Below are 18,296 nucleotides of genomic sequence, written 5' to 3'. Positions count from 1 at the left end.
CACTGGGGAGCCATGGCAGGGTTTAAAGCTGGGGAGGGACATAGGCAGATGAGAGCTGAGTGGGGGGATGGTTCTTTGGTGGCTTGTGTGGAGGGATGGGGGCAGGACAGGAGGCCACAGGTCAGGGAGGCTTCCCAGCCGTTGTCCAGGTGGAAAGGGTGAGGCCTGAGCTGGGCGTGGAGGGGAAGGACCAGCTAGAGATACTTTTTTGCTAATTTTCTAGAACCGCACCCGTGCCATATAGAAGTTCCCAGGCTAGGGGTCAAATCAGAGCTACAGCTGCCGGCCTAAGGCACAGCCACAGCAACGCAGGATCCGAGCTACATCTGCAACTTACACCACAGCTCATGGCGACGCCAGATCCTTAACCCACTGAGCAAGGCCAGGAATCGAACCCAAGTCCTCATGGATACTAGTCGGATTCGTTTCCGCAGAGCCACAATGGGAACTCCTAGAGACACATTTAAACAGTCAAATCAGGAGTTCCCATCATGGCTCAGTGGAAACGAATCTGACTAGAGTCCATGAGGACGAAGGTTTGATCCCTGGCCTTGCTCAGTGGGCTAAGGATCCAGCGTCGCCATGAGCTGTGGTGTAAATCGCAGATGTCAGATGTCTGATTCTGCGTTGCTGTGGTTGTGCCGTAGGCTGGCGGTTACAGCTCTGATTTGACCCATAGCCTGGGAACCTCCGTATGCCATGGGTAGTGTGGCCCAAAGATACAAAATAAACTAAAATTAATAAATCATCACCTCTTGGTGGGGGGAGGTGAGGAATAGGAGGGATCTAGTAAAGTGAGTGTCACGTAGCAGATCCTGCATCTAGAGGACACCAGGCTGTGTCTGGAGACATCTGTGGCTGTCACAACTTGGGGCTTTGAGTGGGGGTCAGGGATTCTGCTCCACACCCCCAGAGCATCCAGGATACCCCTCCCCAGAGGGATGACCCGGCCCTGATGTCAGCAGTGCTGAGGGGGGATACTGATCTAGCATGATACCACCATTCTGGCCTGAGCAGTTGCTGGTCAGTGTGGTGTGATGGAGACAAATCCTCAACGGTGCTCAGGACAGAGACTTGGAGTCACCCCCTGACTCTCCCCTCTCTGTCACGCCTCCCTACCCCTCCCTCCTGATAGCTATGCCTTCTAAACTTCTCCAGAACCACTAATTTCTTCCCCCTCTCCTGTCCACCCCGTCATCATCCACCTGGACCAGCTTAGTCTCCTCTGCCCTGGTCCCCCGTCCTCCTCCCTCACCCTCACCATCTGTCCTCCCTGAAAACGCCACCAGAGGGTGCCCGTGAGCACCTGGGTCAGTCCCCGCCCTCCTCTGCCACAACCCTCCAGGGCCCCTACCTCCCTGAGGGTAAAAGGCCAAGTCCTTCCCTGTAGCCCACTAGGACCAGCATGATCTGCCCTGTCCCCTCACTGCTCTCACCTCCTCCCTCTCTCCCCCTCACTCACTCTGCTCTAGCCATAAGGACTCCCTCACTGTTCCTCCAACACACCAGGTACAGTCCTACCCCAGGGTCTTTGCACAGGCCATGCCCTCTGCCTGGACCACACATCCCCCAGATAATCACATGCTGTCTCCCTCATCCACTGCAAACTTAACCTTCTCAGTGAAGCCGTCCCTGCAGACATGATGTATAATGTCAGCCACTCTCCAGCACTCCAAATCCCTCTTCCCTGCTTTCCTTTATTTTCTGTGAAGATGAAAACTGTCATACCATAGACTTTACTTTTTTATTTTATTTGTTTTTCTCTCTTCCCAATAGACTAGAAGCCCTATTTAGATGGGATGTTTTTGCCTTTCGTGTTTACTGCTATGTCTCCAGTGCCTAGAACAGTGCCTGAAATACAGAAGGTGGTTGGATGGTTAGATAAGTTAATGGATGATAAATGAATAGGTGATGGACGGATGGGTGGGTGGATGGACAAGCGGATGGATGCTGGGTGGGTACCCTGAGGAGGGAATCACTGGTGCAGTGATGGTGACTAAACCTGTTGGAGGAGTCAAGATGGCTGCAGACAGGAGATCAGGGGTCCAGATGAGCCCTGAGAAGCCCCAGTGTATAAGGCTGGGGTGGAAGAGGGGGCAGCAACAGAGGCTAAGGAGCAGCAGCCAGGGAGGTAGGAGGTCAGCCCAGAGACTATGTACCCAGTGAATTGTGAGCCCTGTGTCCTTGGTCTTGCCCCCAAAACAGGAACTAATGTGTTTATAAATGGAGGGAGGAGTCATGCATAGGGAAGAAGTTCCCATCAGCCCCACTATTCTCAGCAAAGTTGGGGATGACTTCAGGATAAGAGGATGGAGGGGGAGGAGGAGAGAGTGGCCCCAGAGCAGAAGGGAGTGTCTCCTATCATCCCTAATGGATGGTATTATGACTTCTTTTCTTTCTTTCTTTTTCTTTCTTTTTTTTTTAGCTTTTGAGGGCTGCATCTGCAGCATATGGAGATTCCCAGGCTAGGATCGAATCAGAGCTACATCTACACCACAACCACAGCAACATCACCTCCGAGCCTTGACTGCCACCTATACCACAGCTCAGGGCAACCCCGGATCCTTAACCCGCTGAGTGAGGCCAGGGATTGAACCAGCAACCTCATAGTTCCTAGTCGGATTCGTTTCTGCTGCACCATGACGGGAACTCCGATGGTATTATGGTTTTATGGATGAGAAAGTGGAGGCTCAGAGAGGTCAAGTGGCTGGCCCAAGATCACACAGCAGAAAGGCATGGGGCAGGGTTAGATCCCCATCTTTTTTTTTTTTTTTTTTTTTTTTTTTTTGCTATTTCTTTGGGCCGCTTCCGCGGCATATGGAGATTCCCAGGCTAGGGGTCTAATCGGAGCTGTAGCCGCCGGCCTACGCCAGAGCCACAGCAACGCAGGATCCGAGCCGCGTCTGCAACCTACACCGCAGCTCACGGCAACGCCGGATCGTTAACCCACTGAGCAAGGGCAGGGACCGAACCCACAACCTCATGGTTCCTAGTCGGATTCGTTAACCACTGCGCCACGACGGGAACTCCCCAGATCCCCATCTTGAGTCACTAGATTAGAGCTGGATCTAGAACCTGGGGTGCCAGCATGCAGGGGTGGGATCAAAGAGATTTGAGATTAGAGGTTCACACATGGGTTTCGGCTGAGGTCCTGGCTGGGCAGGGGAGGAGGAGATGATAGTGACCAGGGAGAAATGAACAAGGCTGTCTTCCTGCAGCTGTTTCTCCGCACAGCAGGTGCCTGATTGGTGCTCAGGAAATACTGACTGACCCCATGCTGGGCATGGTGGGGGAGGGGAGGGAGAAAAGTGAATCAGATTCGGTCGCTGCCCTCAAGGAGGTGGTCTTGCTATTGGCAGGTCAGTTGGGGAGCAAAAGCATTCATTCAGTCAAATAGTATTTATTGAGCACCTGCTGTGTGCCTGGCACTATTTACCCCAAAGTGAACAAAACACAAACCTCTTCCTATCCTCTTGGATGAGACATTTCAGTTGGGGAGACAGAAAACAAACAAAACAAAAAATTAAAATATGTGACATATGAGATGGTGATAAGGGCACTGGAAAAAATAGAACAGGGTAGGAGGTGGTTGAGGACTGTCATTTTAAACAGGGTGCTCAAAGGAGGTTTCACTGAGGAGGTGGCATTTTAGCCAAGACCTGAAGGAAGTGAGAGAGTGAACTGTGCAAATAACTGGGGAAAGTATATTCCAGAACAGCCTGTGCAAAGGCCCTGGGGCAGGACCGTGCCTGGAGTGTTGGGGGAACAGTGAGGAGGCCTGTGATGCTGGAGCAGAGTGAGCGAGGGGGAAAGAGAGAAGAAGGGAGGGCAGAGAGGGAATACGGCAGGTAGTGCAGAGCTTTGCGGGCCATGGGGAGAACTTGGGCTTTTATCCCTGGGAGGTGGAGCCCTGGAGGGCTGTGGGCCAAGGAGGGGCGGGACCGGACCCAGGTGCTCACAGGCGCCCTCTGGTGGCCGCAGGGAGGACAGACTGTGAGGGGGTGGGCGGGAGCCGGGGGAAGGGGCGGGCACTGCTCTGATCCGGGCGGGGCGAAGCCAGGATGAAGACCACGAAAGGTAGCCAAATTCTTACTGAGCCTGTGCTGTGTGCTGGGCCCAGTGCTGGGCACTGAGGACACATCAGTGACCGGGACACTTCCTGCCCCCACCCTTCTGAACCCAGCGTCGATTGGGGATGGGGAAGCTTCCCAAGGAAGTGACCCAGTTGGGACTTGAAGGCTTAGGAGAAAGGAGCCAGGCAAAGATAGGGTAAGGTCGTGTAGGCGGAGGAAACAGCGAGTTCAAGGGCCGACAGTGAGAGGCCAAGGCCTGGGGTGTGGCTGGGGTCAGGGTGCAGCCAGTGACACAGCCACCATCCATCAGGGACAGTCCCCAGACCTACCCACCAAAATTCCTGGGAAGTGACAAAAATCCCAGACTTATGCACGAGAATAAGAGCAATGGAGAGTAAAAAGGAAAACTTTTTTTTTTTTAGTTCACTAGATCAGTGTAACAAACTCCAGTGACTTAAGTCATCCTCGGCTCTTGGGTTTAATACTAGGGGTTGTTTCCCCTTACCATATGGGCTCAGGAAAGCTGCTCAGCATATCTGAGCCTGGGTTCACTCCTCTGTAACGTGGGATTAAAAGTAGCCGACAGGTGGGGGAAGCAGCTGTACCAAGGCTTGGTTCTGTGCACACAGATGGTACTTCTTCCTGGGCCATTTGGGGGATTTTTTAGTTGGTCCTGGGGGTGCTTCCCCCAATGACCCCCAAACCTCAGATCCAGCAGAGCCCAAACCGAGCTCCACATCTTCCTTCCAAACTGTACCTTCTCCTGGGTCCCCATCTGTGCTAGTTTCCTGGGTTGGCCATTACAAATGACCACAGACTGGCAGCTTAACTGAGATTTAGGAGTTCCTGTTGTGGCACAGCAGTAATGAACCTGACTAGTATCCATGAGAACGTGGGTTCAATCCCTGGCCTTGCTCAGTGGGTTAAGGATCTAGCATTGCTGTGAGCTGCGGTGTAGGTCACAAATGCTGTTTGAGTCTGACATTGCTGTGGCTGTGGTGTAGGCCAGCAGGTGTAGCTCCTATCTGACCCCTAGCCTGAGAATTTCCATATGTTGTGGATGCGGCCCTAAAAAGCCCCCCCCCCAATAAACCTCCAAAACCCCAATATTTAGTCCCAAGCAAAGGAGAGCCTTTTCTGGGGAGCTGCTGCTTGCTTACCTCCAGGGACGGGGAGCTCCCTCTCTTGCAGAAGGGCCATGATGAGGTGGATCTAACTGATAGACAACTTTCATACATTGAGGAGATCTCTTGCTTCCCAAGGATCCCTCTGTTGGTCTCTGCTCCATCTCAGGTGTCTTTAGCCAGGCTGGGAAAATGGGGGTGGGGGTGAAGGGAACCATAGGGTTGTCAAGTGCTGAGCATTCTGGGTAGTCCATTCTCGCAGGCAGACCTGCCCTCTGGACCTGCCCCACCTCTGCTGAACCCCAGGGCTTGCCTGGTGTGGGATTTGGTGGTGTGATTTGCAGAACACCTGAGAAAGTTGGTGGGGTAGGGGTAGCCAGGGCTGGAATCTGGTGAGAGGCTGACCCAGTGTGGGCACTGGATGGGCTGAAATTTTCCTGGGAGTGTCCCTCTTGAACTAGGACACAGCAAAGCAGACCCACCTCCCCACACCATTGAAATAGGGTCCAAAGCCTCTTCAGCATTTGATCCAGCCCCCTATCTCTCAGAAAGGTGGTACTATTTTAAGGTTCCTCACAGGGAAAGGTAAGGCGGGTGCCTGTGACACTACCCATAGGCCCTGGGGGAAATGTTTAAGATGCAAACTCCAGGCAGTGAGTCCCAATGTCTAGCACACAGTCAGAGGAACCTGACTGCCTGAGATGTTCCCCCTGTGTGACCGCAGACAAGTCATTTCCCCTCTCTGTACCCCAACCCCCTGTCTGTAAAAGGAGGACAATGCTAACAGCTCCTTTGTGGGGTTCTTATGGGGATTAAATGAATCAATATTGCATATAAGCTTATTAGCGTTAGAGACTAATGAACTTTGTGAACATCACTAAAAGTCTGTGCTCCTTGGGACCTGTATTCCTTTGTTAGGGCTGCTGAGACAATGTACTGCAAACCAAGTGGTTTAAAAAACAGAAGTGGGGCATCCCTGCTGGGGCTCAGCATTAATGAATCCAACTGGTATCCATGAGGACGCGGGTTCGATCCCTGGCCTTGCTCAGTGGGTTAAGGATCCGGCGTTGCTGTGAGCTGTGGTGTAGGTCGCAGACGTGTCTCTGATCCCGTTTGGCTGTGGCTGAGGCGTAGGTTGGCAGCTACAGCTCCGATTTGGCCTGGGAACTTCTGTATGCTGCAGGTGTGGCCCTAAAAAGAAAGAAAGAAGGAAAAAAAAGGAAATGTATTCTCTCACATTCCTAGAGGCCAGAGAGGTCTGAGATCCAGGTGTCAGCATGGCTGCCTCCTTCTGAGGCCAAGAGGGAGAATCTGATCCAGACCTCTCTCCCAGCTTCTGGTGGTGCTGGCAATCCTTACTGCTCCCTGGCTTGTCAATACAACACCCGGATTTCTGCCTTCACGTTCACATGGAGTTCTCCCTGTGTTCATGTGTCTCTGTCTAAATACACCCCCCTTTTTAAGGGTACCAGTCCTGTTGGATTAGAGTCCACCCTATTCCAGTATCACCTCTCTGTAACTAATTATATCTCCAACAACCCTATTTCCAAATAAGGTCACATTCTGAGGTCCTGGAGGTTAGGAGAACAACATATGAATTTGGGGGAGGGGATAAACAATTCAACCCTAATAGAAACCAAAATTCAAGGCTCTGTTTATCCAGAAACGGGTAAACATCACACATTTTCGCCAACTAGAAAAGAGAAGCTCAGAGGCAGAAAAGATACGGGGCCAAGAAAACCACTGGGAGACATTTCAGTACCAGGGACAGCGGCTCATGTTTTGTTTGTTTAGGGTTTTCTTCCCCCCTTGCTCTGCAAACCTTCCAGACTAGAGGCTGATGAAGGGTTGCTCAGGGGTCCCACCTACCCTCTCAAGGCCAGCACGCTCCACATTCTGCATACAGAGTTCCACGAGTAAGAAAGGACCCAAGGAGAAAGGGGTTCACCCCTATTTTACAACTCCCTGCAGCCCAATTTCTTGCCAATCATGCCTAATTTCTCTCAGGCCCTATGGTCAATTTTCTTAGTGCCTCTCCTTTCCCTGAAGACCTTGGGAGATTCAATTCACAAAATAGAAACACACACATAAGTGAAAAGACAAGGCATGTATTGGGAGAAGATGTATGCATCAAATATAACCAAAGCAGGATAAGCTAAGCACACAAGAGAGTGTATGTGTAATACATCCCAATTATAATTTTTTATTCTGGTAAGGTATATATTAAAAAGTTGACCATCTTTAGGTGCACAGCTCAGTGGCATTAAGTACATATGTACTGTTGTTCAACCATCCCACCATCCATCTCCAGAACTTTCTCATCTCCCCAGACTGAAACTCTGTCCCCAAGAAACCCTGACTCCCCATCCCCTCCTGCAGATCCGGCCCCACCATCTACTTCCTGTCTTTGTGGATTTGAGTCTAGGCTCTCCTAAGAGCGGAATCAGACAGTCTTTGTCCTTCTGTGGCTTATTTCACTGAGCATGATGTCTTCAGGGTTCATCCATGTTGCAGCAGGTATCAGAATCTCTTTTCTTCCTTGGTGGTCCTTGTAGAGATGGACCACATTTTGCTTATCCATTCATCTGTTGATGGATATTTGGGTTGCTTCCACCTTTTGCTTACTGTCAGTAATGTCACTATGAACGTGGGTGTGCAGGTATCTCTTTGGGCCCTTGATTTCAATTCTTTGGGGGTATATACCCAGAAATGGAATTCCTGGATCATATGGTAATTCTATGTTTAACTTTTTCGAGAAACTGCCAAACTATTCTGCACAGCGGCCGCACCATTTTACATTCCCAACACAAATGTTTTTTAAATGCTAGAAACTGTCCTCCTTCTGCCTTGTGCCACCCTCCTCAGGGCTCCAGGGCACCTCTCAGGCCTGGGGCAGGGACCCCTCCCCATCACCAAGCCCAGTTGGTGGGAGAATCCACGTAGCGGGCATAGCCCAGCAGAATGCAGCTTTAATTAGCTCCAGACCTGGGGCGGAATTGGACACCATGGAGCTGTTCCCAGGGGGTCTGCACAGGGGGTCCCCGTGAATGGAGGCAGAGAGACCAAGGGGAGGGAGCTGGGGGTGGAAGACACAGGGTCCGACAGCATCAGGGCACCCAACAAGGGTCTCATTTCACAGAGGATAGCGAGGCAAGGCCCAGCGCTGGGGCCAGAACCCCTGCGACCATCCCGGGGAACCTGACACCTGTCAGCATCCCCTTGCCCCCTCAGGCAAACATCTTTCAAAATAGCCTTGATTTCATTGGCCTTTCTCTGGGCACCTTCCTCTGCTCCCTTCTCTTCTGTCTCTGTCTCTTAACCTTTCTTGTCTCTGTGGCTGTCAAGCTTTGCTTTCCCTCTCTCCCCCACCTAGCACGTCATCCAATCACACCCTTGTTCTGGACCACTTGGAAGGGGGGAGGCGGCTCTGCCCCTTGCCTCTCCTGATTGGCCCTACCCCTTGACGCCAAACCCACCCCCCCTCTAGCTTCGCCCCGCCCCTTGGTTGGTCCATCCCGTGGTATTCCGAGGCCATTCATTCTGAAGGGGGAAACTGAGGCCCAGAGAGGGGCAGCACCCCAACCAAGGCCACAAAGCAGGTTAGTGGCCGAGCCGTTGTGCACCTCATTCCAGTTCTGGGGCCTCTACCCGCTCCTTGGGGCTGCTGGTGCCCTCGCCACCCTCCTGCCTGGGACAGCATCTCTGCCCCCTCCCCAGGCCCCACACCCCCACCCCACCCCGACTTCGCCCAGCTGTTTAGCATCAGCTATGGATTTAATTAACAGCTATTTTTTCTCTCTGTCTTTCCCCATCTCACCCAGTGGGATGCATGGGTGTGGGAGGGGAGAGCCAAGCTACTCCTACTGCCCCCACTAAGGGGGCTCCAGCCTTTTCTTTCCATTTTTCCTTCTTTCCAAAAAATTTTTAATTGTGATTATTAAAAACACATAACATAAAGTTTACCATTTTAACCATTTTTAGGTGCAGAGTTCAGTGGTTTTAAGTACACTCCTATTGTGCGACCACCCCCATCTCCATCTCCAGAACTTTCTCCTCTTCCCAAACTGAAAATCTGACCCCATGAAATACTAACTCTTCATGCCCCGCCGCCCCCCAGCCTCCACCATATACTTCCTGTCTGCATAGGTTAGACTCCTCCAGGGACCTTCTGTGAGTGGAATCAGACAGTAGTTGTCCTTCTGTGTCTGGCTTATTTCACTGAGCATAATGTCCTCAGGTCCATCTATGTTGTAGCAAGTGTCAGAATCTCCTTCATTTTTAAGGCTAATATTCCTTTGTAGGGGTGGACCGTGTTTAGTTTATCCTTTCATCCGTCACTGGACACCTGGTTTGTTTCCACTTCTTGGCTGTTATGAATAATGCTGCTGTGAACATGGGGTATGGCATCCTTTTCTCTTAACACCCCTATTTCTCTCCCCTCCAGGCTGTGCCTTTCTTACCTACTGTGCCAGGGACTCTGCCATCAAAGCTCAGACTGCCCTGCACGAACAGAAGACCTTGCCCGGGGTAAGTCCTGGGTGCTGTATGGGAAGAGGGGTGGATGGAGGGAAGGCTAAGATCCTGCCTGGAATCAGCTGTGCAGCCTACATGCCTTTGGACTCAGGACCAGAGAGACAGAAGTCATCACCAGAATAAGCATTTCACTGTACCTACTGCCTCCTGTGCTCTATACTTCACATCGGTGTGGTTGTGCACTCTGCAGATTGCACAAGGGAATCTGGCTTAGCATGCAACTGTCATTGGGCTGAGACCTGAAGGATGAGGAAGCATTAGCAGGCAGAGGGACAGCATATGCAAAGGCTCTGGGGCAGGATGGTGCTTGGTGTGTTGGTGGAATGGCAAGGAGGCCCAAGTGTTCATCAGTTAGCTCCAGCCTGCTCTTGCTGTGTGACTGTGAGTAAGGAACTTAGCCTCTCTGATCTCCAGCACTGGAAGAGTATAACAGGGTGGGGTAGAGGGAAGAAACTGTAGAGAAGGTCATGGAGGGCTTCACTGAGGAGGTGGCATTTGAGAAGAGACTTGAAAGATGAGAAGGAAGGGTGTGCCAGGAGAGGGAACAGCATATGCAAAGGTGATTTAGACCCTGTGGAATAAACACACTCTGTGTGCAGAAGCCACGCCCTGGTGGCACCCTAGACCCAGCATAGCTCAAACTGGCCCCAGCATCCCATTGGAACTGGTTTCTCCTCCTTCCCTATAGCCTGCAGTCCCCACACCCTGCTCTGCAGAACCTCTCCTCCATGCACTGCCCCTTCCCCCACTTCCATGCTCCTGTGGGTTCCCATCCCAAGCTGTGTGACTTTGACAGTGACTTTCGTTCAAAGTCTCAGTTACCCTTGTCTCCAAAATGAGCACCACCTTGTCCATCTGACCAGGATGGAGAGAGGAGTGGGAGAAGTGTGGGTGCAAAGTGGTTTTTATTTTTATTTTTTAATCTTTTTAGGGCCACACCCATGGCATGTGGAGGTTCCCAGGCTAGGAGTCCAATTAGAGCTGCAACCGCTGGCCTACACCACAGCCACAGCAATGCCAGATCTGGGCCATGTCTGTGACATACACCACAGCTCATGGCAACACTGTGTCCTTAACCCACCGACCAAGACCAGGAATCGAACCTCCGTCCTCATGGATGCTAGTCAGGTTTGGTTCTTCTGAGCCACCACGGGAACTCCAAGTGAATTCTGTTTTTGGAGATGTTAAGCTCATCTGTGTTGGTCTCCGGAAGTCCTTAGCTCCTAAAGATGTCTCACGCGCTGGGGTTCTTGTTGTGACTCAGTGGGTTACAAACCCGACTAGTATCCATGAGGACTCGAGTTTGATCCCTGGCCCCACTCAGTGGGTTGGGGATCCGGTGTTGCTGTGAGCTGTCATGTAAGTCACAGAGAGGGCTCAGATCCCAAGTCACTGTGACTGTGGTATAGGCTGGCAGCTGTAGCTCCTATCTGACCCCTAGCCTGGAAACTTCCATATGCCACAAGTGGGGCCCTGAAAAAAAATATTTCTCACTCACCGGATATTAAGGATCCCACCAGAACTCCAGCCTGAGAATCCATGGGGAATTGCCTTCCTACCTGGAGAGCTTCTGTTCTACTTTTATCTTGTCCCTCTGCTCATCCCTGACTCTCGGGGCTGTGGATATCTGTGTCTGCCTATGTCTCCCCCTGGATTGGGAGCCCCTAGAGGGCAGACCCTGGCTTTGAGGGTAGGGGTAAATCAGGGGGTGTACCTGTCTCCTAGGGCATCTTTAACAAAGCCCTACAAACTGAGTGTCTTAAAGCAACAGAACCATCGAGATTCAGTGGTAACAAGCCTGACTAGTATCTATGAGGATGCGAGATCGCTCCCTGGCCTTGCTCAGTGCGTTAAGGATCTGGCATTGCCATGAGCTATGGGTCACAGAAGTGGCTTGGATCTGGCATTGTGATGATGGTATGGCTGAGATGTAGGCAGGCAGCTGCAGCTCCAATTTCACCACTAGCCTGGGAACTTCCATATGCTGTGGGTGTGGCCCTAAAAAGACAAAAGACAAAAAAAAAAAAAAAAAAAAAAGCAATAGAACCTTAATGGCTCACAGTTTGGGAGCCAGAGGCTGGCTGTCAGCAGGGCTGCCCTTCTCTGGAGGCTCTGGGGGAGATTCTGTTCCAGGCTCCCCCGACCCCCAGCCTCTGGTGGTGGCTGGCAATCCTTGGCTTATAGGCACACCACTCCACTCCCTGCCTCCATCATCACGTGGTCTCTCCTCTGTGTCTGCATCTCTCCTATTGCCTACTGCCTTTCTCTTCTAAGGACACCAGTCATTGGGTTTGGGGCTCACCCCAAATCCAGGATGACCTCCTGTCAAGACCCATCCCTTAATTACCCCTGGAAAGATGCCTTTTCCAGATAATATCCCATTTGCAGGTTCCAGGGGTTAGGACTTAGACATATTTTTAGGGGGGCCCACCATTCAACCCACAAGATGACCAGACATTGGAAGGGTGACTGGGGACAGCATCTCAAGGGAGAACTGGGTGACCTGCATTGATGACCTCGTGGAGGGCAGACACTGCAGCCTCTTGGAGGTGGAGCATTTGAGCTGAATCTTGAGGGATGGGGAGGACTGTGGCAGATGGTGGTGGTGCGAGGACATGGTGTACCAAGACTTGGAGGCAGGAGCTTGCCTGGTGTGCTGAGTGTGGGAACACACAAAGCTTAATGGGGGTGTTTACTGCCCCCAGGGACGATGGGCAATGTCTGGGGACATTTGTGCTTGTCACAACTGGGAGATGCTCCTGGCATCCCGGGGTTACAGGCCAGGGATGCTGCTCAACACCCTCCACTGCACAGGACAGCCCCTTCCCCATCGTGGAGAATTATCCATCCCCAAATCAATAGTTCCAGGGTTGAGAAATGCTGTTTAGGAACATAAGGAGCTGGTGAATATTCTAGAACAGTGCTAACAGAACTAGAATGCAAGTCACATATAGCACTGACATTTTTCTAGGAGCAACATTTAAAGAGTAAACAGAGGGAGTTCCCATCATGGCTCAGTGGAAACGAATCTGACTAGCATCCATGAGGACACAGGTTTGATCCCTGGTCTCGATGATTGGGTTAAGGATACAGAATTGCCAGGAGCTGTGGTGTAGATCGCAGATGAGGTTTGGATCTGGCATTGCTGTGGCTGTGGTATAGGCCAGTGGCTACAGCTCCGGATTTGACCCCTAGCCTGGGAACCTCCATATGCCATGGGTACAGCCCTAAAAAGACTAAATAAATAAATAAATAGGAAACAGAAATAGGTGAAATGAATTTTAGTGCTAGCTTTCATTTTAACCCAGTATCTCTCCAAAATTTATCAACAGGTAGTCAGTATGGCCCATGTAATGATTATTATCAACATCATCCACATTCCTAGTTTTCATCCTAAGTGTTCCAAAAATCCGGTGGGATTATTGCACCCACCCCTGTCCATTTCAATTGGAACCCTCAGTTGTTATCAGAGAGGCTCAATCTGTATTTGCATTTTATAAAATTGACAGGTGAAAATTAGATTCATTTGCCCAAGTCGCTCTATCTAAACTTACTTTATAAAAGGTTTTCCAAGAATGGAGTCAGGTATCAGGTTTTTAGACTTCAGTTTTTCTTTATAATAATTATAACTAAGTTCGATTAAAATTCCATTCCTCAGTCCTACAAACTGCTTTTCAAGCACTCAGTAGCCACAAATGGCTGTTGGCTATTGTACTGGACGGCATAGTTCTATAATGTTCTAGGCCAAGGATCAGCCAAGTTTTTATGTAAAGGATCAGAGAGCAGCATTTTTTTGGCTTTGCCAGCCATACAGCCTCTGTTGCATCTACTCAAAGCATAAGACAATCACAGGCAACAAGTAAACGAATGGACATGGCTGTGTGCCAATAAAACTTTATCAACAAAACAGGCAAGGGGCCAGGTTTGGGGTGCAGTTGCCAATCCCCATTGTTTAAAATTTTTCTTTTTTTTTTTTTTTTTTTTTGGTCTTTTTAGGTCCACACCAGTGGCATATAGAAGTTCCCAGACTAGGGGTTGAATTGGAGCTGCAGCTGCCAGCCTGCACCACAGCCACAGCAACTCAGGATCCAAGCCACATCTGCGACTGACACCACAGCTCACAGCAATGCCAGATCCTTAACCCACTGAGTGAGGCCGGGGATTGAACCTGCATCCTCATGGATGCTAGTCAGGTTCGTTTCCACTGAGCCCCAATGGGAACTCTCCACCAATCCCCATTTTAGACCATCACTGTCCAACAGAACTTTCTACAAAGGTGGAAATGCTCTGTCTGTGCTGTGCTGTGCTATGGTGGCCATATCTCTGTGTGGCTATTAAGCCTTTGAAATGTGGCAAATGTGACTCAGGAACTGAATTGTTAATGTTATTTAATTTTTAAAAAAATTTAATAAATGTAAATTTAAACTTCACGGCTAGGAGTTCCCATTGTGGCTCAGTGGAAATGAACCCGACTAGTATCTATGAAGATGTGGATTCAATCCCTGGCCTCATTCAGTAGGTTAAGGATCTGGTGTTGCCGTGAGTTGCAGTGTAGGTAGCAGATGAAGCTTGGATCCAGCGTGGCTGTGGCTGTGGCTGTGGCTGTGTATGTGGCTGTCAGCTGTAGCTCTGATTGGACCTCTAGCCTGGGAACCTCCATATGCTGTGGGTGTGGCCCTAAAAGGAAAAAAAAAAAAAGCAAAACATTTCAACAGCTACATGTGGCTAGGGGCTACATGTGTCTTAGAGCTACCATCTTAGACAGTTCAAATCTAGAATATTCTAGACCTGGGATCAGCTACCATGTTACAATGCAGACCTGGAAAGGTCTAGACCAGCAGCATGGTATAGTGTCATCCTACGTCTAGATATGAAGTTCCAGGTCTCTCTTTGATAACAGTTCACGGCTGGGGAGGAGCGAGGAGTCTCAAGCAATACCCTTTTTCTCTATGAGCCTCAGTTTCCCTAGAATTATCACTGTTCCCCAGCACTGCAGGGGCATCCCACACAACTGCCCCATCAGTGGGGCACTGGGGCTGCTGCTAGCACCACTGGACAGATGGAGAGACTGTGGCAAAGAAAGAGGGAGGGGCTCATCTGAGGTCACCCAGCAGGGTGATGCCTGAAGCCCCACCCACCCCATTCCACAGGCCTTGAGCCTCTGGCTTCTCTGGTTGGGTTTCTTGCAAGCTAGCCCCTGCCCCCTGGAGGTGAGGACAGATGTTTGATAAATAAGAAGATGGCTCAGGGCTGGACCCCGGGGACAGAGGGGCCCCTGAGGACCACCCCCAGTTCTGGGCACTATCCTCTGGGAGTAGAGCTTGGCTTGAAGAAACATATTTCTTCAAATTTGAAAAATACACACTTAGAGAAATATTCATGCAACCCAGCTGATTATAAAGCAAGCACCTGTTATCACCACACAGTTGGTGCCCCAGAAACCACCCCATCCCCTGTCCCCAAGCCCCAGACCCTGTCCCTGTTGGAGGAGCCACTGTACTGACTTTTGTGGTAATCACCCCACCCCCACTTTTCTTCTGGCATGACACTGATGAGATTCAATATCATGTCTCAGTGGTATGTGCTTTGTCATCGCTGTGTGGTATTCCCGGGCCCCAATACACCATTTATTTGTCTGTTCTCCTGCTGGTGGGCATTTGGGTTGTTTCCGGTTTTGCTGTTTCACATAGAGATCCTTCCTGGTGTTTTGCTTTTGGTGGACACCTGATGCCTCTGGATCAGGCGCAAACCCAGGAGTTCGTGTATCTTCCACTTCTCATGAGCAAGAAGGGGGGGATCTGGGGGCTGAGCCTCCTTCTCCAAAAACACCGGTGGTAGTGGAATCAGCCTTACAGAACAAGCGCTGGAGGCTTGCTCGCTGATTTCCATTGCATGAGGAAAGTCCAGGGCTCCTGGGGCAGAAGGCCCCCCTTGCCTGTCAGCAGCATTTGAGCACAGGTGTCTGAGTCCGCCTCTTAGGCGTCTCCGCCAGAAGATGGGGTCACATTAGAGAGAGAGAGAGAGACAGCCACCGTCTCTCCTGTCCCCATGTGTATATATGTGTGTGTGTGTATTGGGGGAGACAGTATCTGTCTTTTCATCTCTCTCTCTCTCTTTTTTAATCTTTTTAGGGCTGCACCGCGGCATATAGAGGTTCCCAGGCTAGGGGTCAAATCAGAGCTGTAGCTGCCAGCCTACACCACAGTCACAGCAATGCCAGATCTGAGCTGTGTCTGCGACCTACACCAAAGCTCATGGCCACACACCAGATCCTTAGCCCACTGAGCAAGGAAGGCCAGGGATCAAACCTGCATCCTCATGGATGCTAGTCAGATTTGTTTCCTCTGAGCCATAACAACAACGGGAACTCCAGTCTTTTCATCTCTTGATGAACCAGGAGGGAAGTGGCCCCTGTTGTTTGCCAGCTCTCCGTGCTTCCCCCTCCCTCATCCCCTCCCCCACACCCCTGCCAGGGCTCAGCCCAGCCCCCTTACCCCATCATGCTGCTTTCTGCAGCAAGGGACACCCTTTCTGATTCCTTCCTTGGGTATGAGAGTGACGTCCGTGGGGGATGCAGTTTAATCAAATCTCAGCATTCTGGAATAGGATCCTACGCTAAATAACAGAATCCCAGAATAGAAGCTGGAATGGACCCCAGGACCCTGGAATCCACACTGGGCAATGCCTCTGGTTCCCACAGAGGCTCTGTGCCATGCTCTCAAAGCCCAGGATGGGGTCCCTAAGGATGGGAAGGGTCCCCTTCGGCCGTCAGGCAACAGGTCTGGCTCCGGACTCTTGGATGGCTGGGCCATGTGAGGCTGCATCATCTCTTTTTCTGTGAAGTTCTTGGGGGGTGAGGTACACCCCAGATCTGGCACCACCTTGCTGGACATCTGAGCACCCTGGAAAGGGATGAGTGTGTCTGGCTGTGAGTTCCCCCTGACAGGTCCCTCCTGAACCCCCTTCCCAGGACCCACCCCTCCATCCCATGACTTGGCTCAGAGTCGAGCCAGCCCTGGGAACAGGTGGGGGCCCAAAGGTGCCGAATGTCTAATGATTTGGCTTTCCCAGGCCTCACTGTCTTTGTCTGTAAAATGGGGTTGCAGGGTGTTATGAGGATCCTGTAAAGTGACACAGGCCAGATGCAGAGCACACGCTCGGCAAATATATGCTGGATGAATGGATGAACACGCGGTCCCAGGGAAGTGGAGCTGTGGGACTCTAGCCAGCCACATCTCTTCCCGAGCTCGTTTTCTCCCATGAAATGGGGACAGTGCAGACATGCCTGGCATAATCTCTTGGGTTACTTCCCGTGCCGGGCACTGTGCCCGGCACGCCTGCCTCACTCTTGCCCAGGGGACAGGAGTCTGCAAACCACAGGTCTTGTCTTGTCTTAACTCAGCTCTCGTTTGTGGACCCTGTGCTGGGTCTTGCTGGGGAGGGGGTCCCAGAGCCCCCCAACCCTGACCTCAAGAGCTCATTCAAAAAGGGACAAGTCTGTGTGTTGGGACGATGCCTGGGCAGAGCAACCAAAGCAGATGGGTGTGGAAGGGAAGGCTTCGGGGGAGGTGGCATTTAGGGGGGCTTGTAGGGCAAGGAGGGGGGTGCTCAGGGTCACATTCTGGTCCCACCCAGTGTCCTCAGAGTGTGAGAGGCAGAGGGGGCAGGAGTGACTGGGACTGAGCAGCAGAGGATCCTCCAATGCCAGGAGCTGGCACTCTACCCTGAGGGCAAAAGGGAGGCATGGCAGCATGCGGAGCAGGAGAGGGGCTTGGTTTGGGGCTTTGATGGGGGCTGGGCTGGGGCTTGGGTGGGAGAGGAAGAGGCTGGGATGGTGGCCCAGGCGACCTAGATAGGGGTCCATCTTGGTTCCCTCCTCTCCACGCCACCCAGAAACAAACTAGTTGGGGCTTTCCCTGGGCCACTGCATCTTCTAAAGGCACAAATTTGCAAATCCCAGAAAATATTTGGGGCCCCAGTCTGTCTACTGAGGACTACCTGCAGTTGCCCCGCCACCAGTAGTCCCAGTTTCCCCGTCCATAATACACACAGGTCAGGAATAAGGGGCCCTGTTTTCCCAATAGTGTGTGGCTTGGTTGAAATCACTCAGCAAAAGCTGGGCAGCAGAGCCAGCCAGGACTGTGTCCCAGCCATGTAATGTATGCCCACCCCCAAAGACACAGACACTCCCAGAGCCCTAGCCCACTTGATCCTTGGCTGGAGGGCCTGGGTCTTCAGAGGCCACTGAGGAAACTGGCAGGAGATCAGTCCTCTGCTTCTTTCTCCTCTCCCTTTCTGATTTGCCCATCTGTAAAAGGGGCATTTTTCCACCTCATAAAGTTGTTTGGAGATTAAACTAGTCGGTGGATGTAGGTATTGCTCCAATCCGCTCCACCATGTTGGACCATTGGGCTGCCAACTTCTATTTGTACCTCAAAACCCACTGCAGATTTTTCATCTTCAGTGCACCCCCAGGAAATCCTTCAGTTCTTCACTGTTCTTGGCTCTCCAAGCACTTGATCCTTGCCTCTGCTCCAACCCTGACCCCATGAGTCTGGGGGTGTCT

At 51.4% G+C, this 18,296-nt stretch overlaps 1 protein-coding gene across 9 annotated transcripts in view; it reads left to right on the top strand.

Annotated features, from left to right (window-relative positions):
- CELF5 (CUGBP Elav-like family member 5) overlaps positions 1-18,296 on the top strand; it is a 49,382-nt gene that overhangs the window by 9,965 nt on the left and 21,121 nt on the right. For all 9 annotated transcript variants that reach the window (XR_002341695.1, XR_002341694.1, XM_021084142.1 and 6 more), the window contains exon 2: positions 9,642-9,724. Coding sequence is in view for 7 of the 9 variants with exons in the window: in XM_021084142.1 (XP_020939801.1) it covers positions 9,642-9,724 (83 nt within the window). In the remaining 2 variants the exon portion in view is untranslated. The remainder of the gene's footprint in view (positions 1-9,641; positions 9,725-18,296) is intronic.

Source organism: Sus scrofa, chromosome 2 (genome assembly GCF_000003025.6).
Source record: "Sus scrofa isolate TJ Tabasco breed Duroc chromosome 2, Sscrofa11.1, whole genome shotgun sequence".
Taxonomy (NCBI): Eukaryota; Metazoa; Chordata; class Mammalia; order Artiodactyla; family Suidae; genus Sus; species Sus scrofa.
Note: the sequence above shows the minus strand (reverse complement) of the source record. Positions and strands in the feature narration are given on the sequence as shown.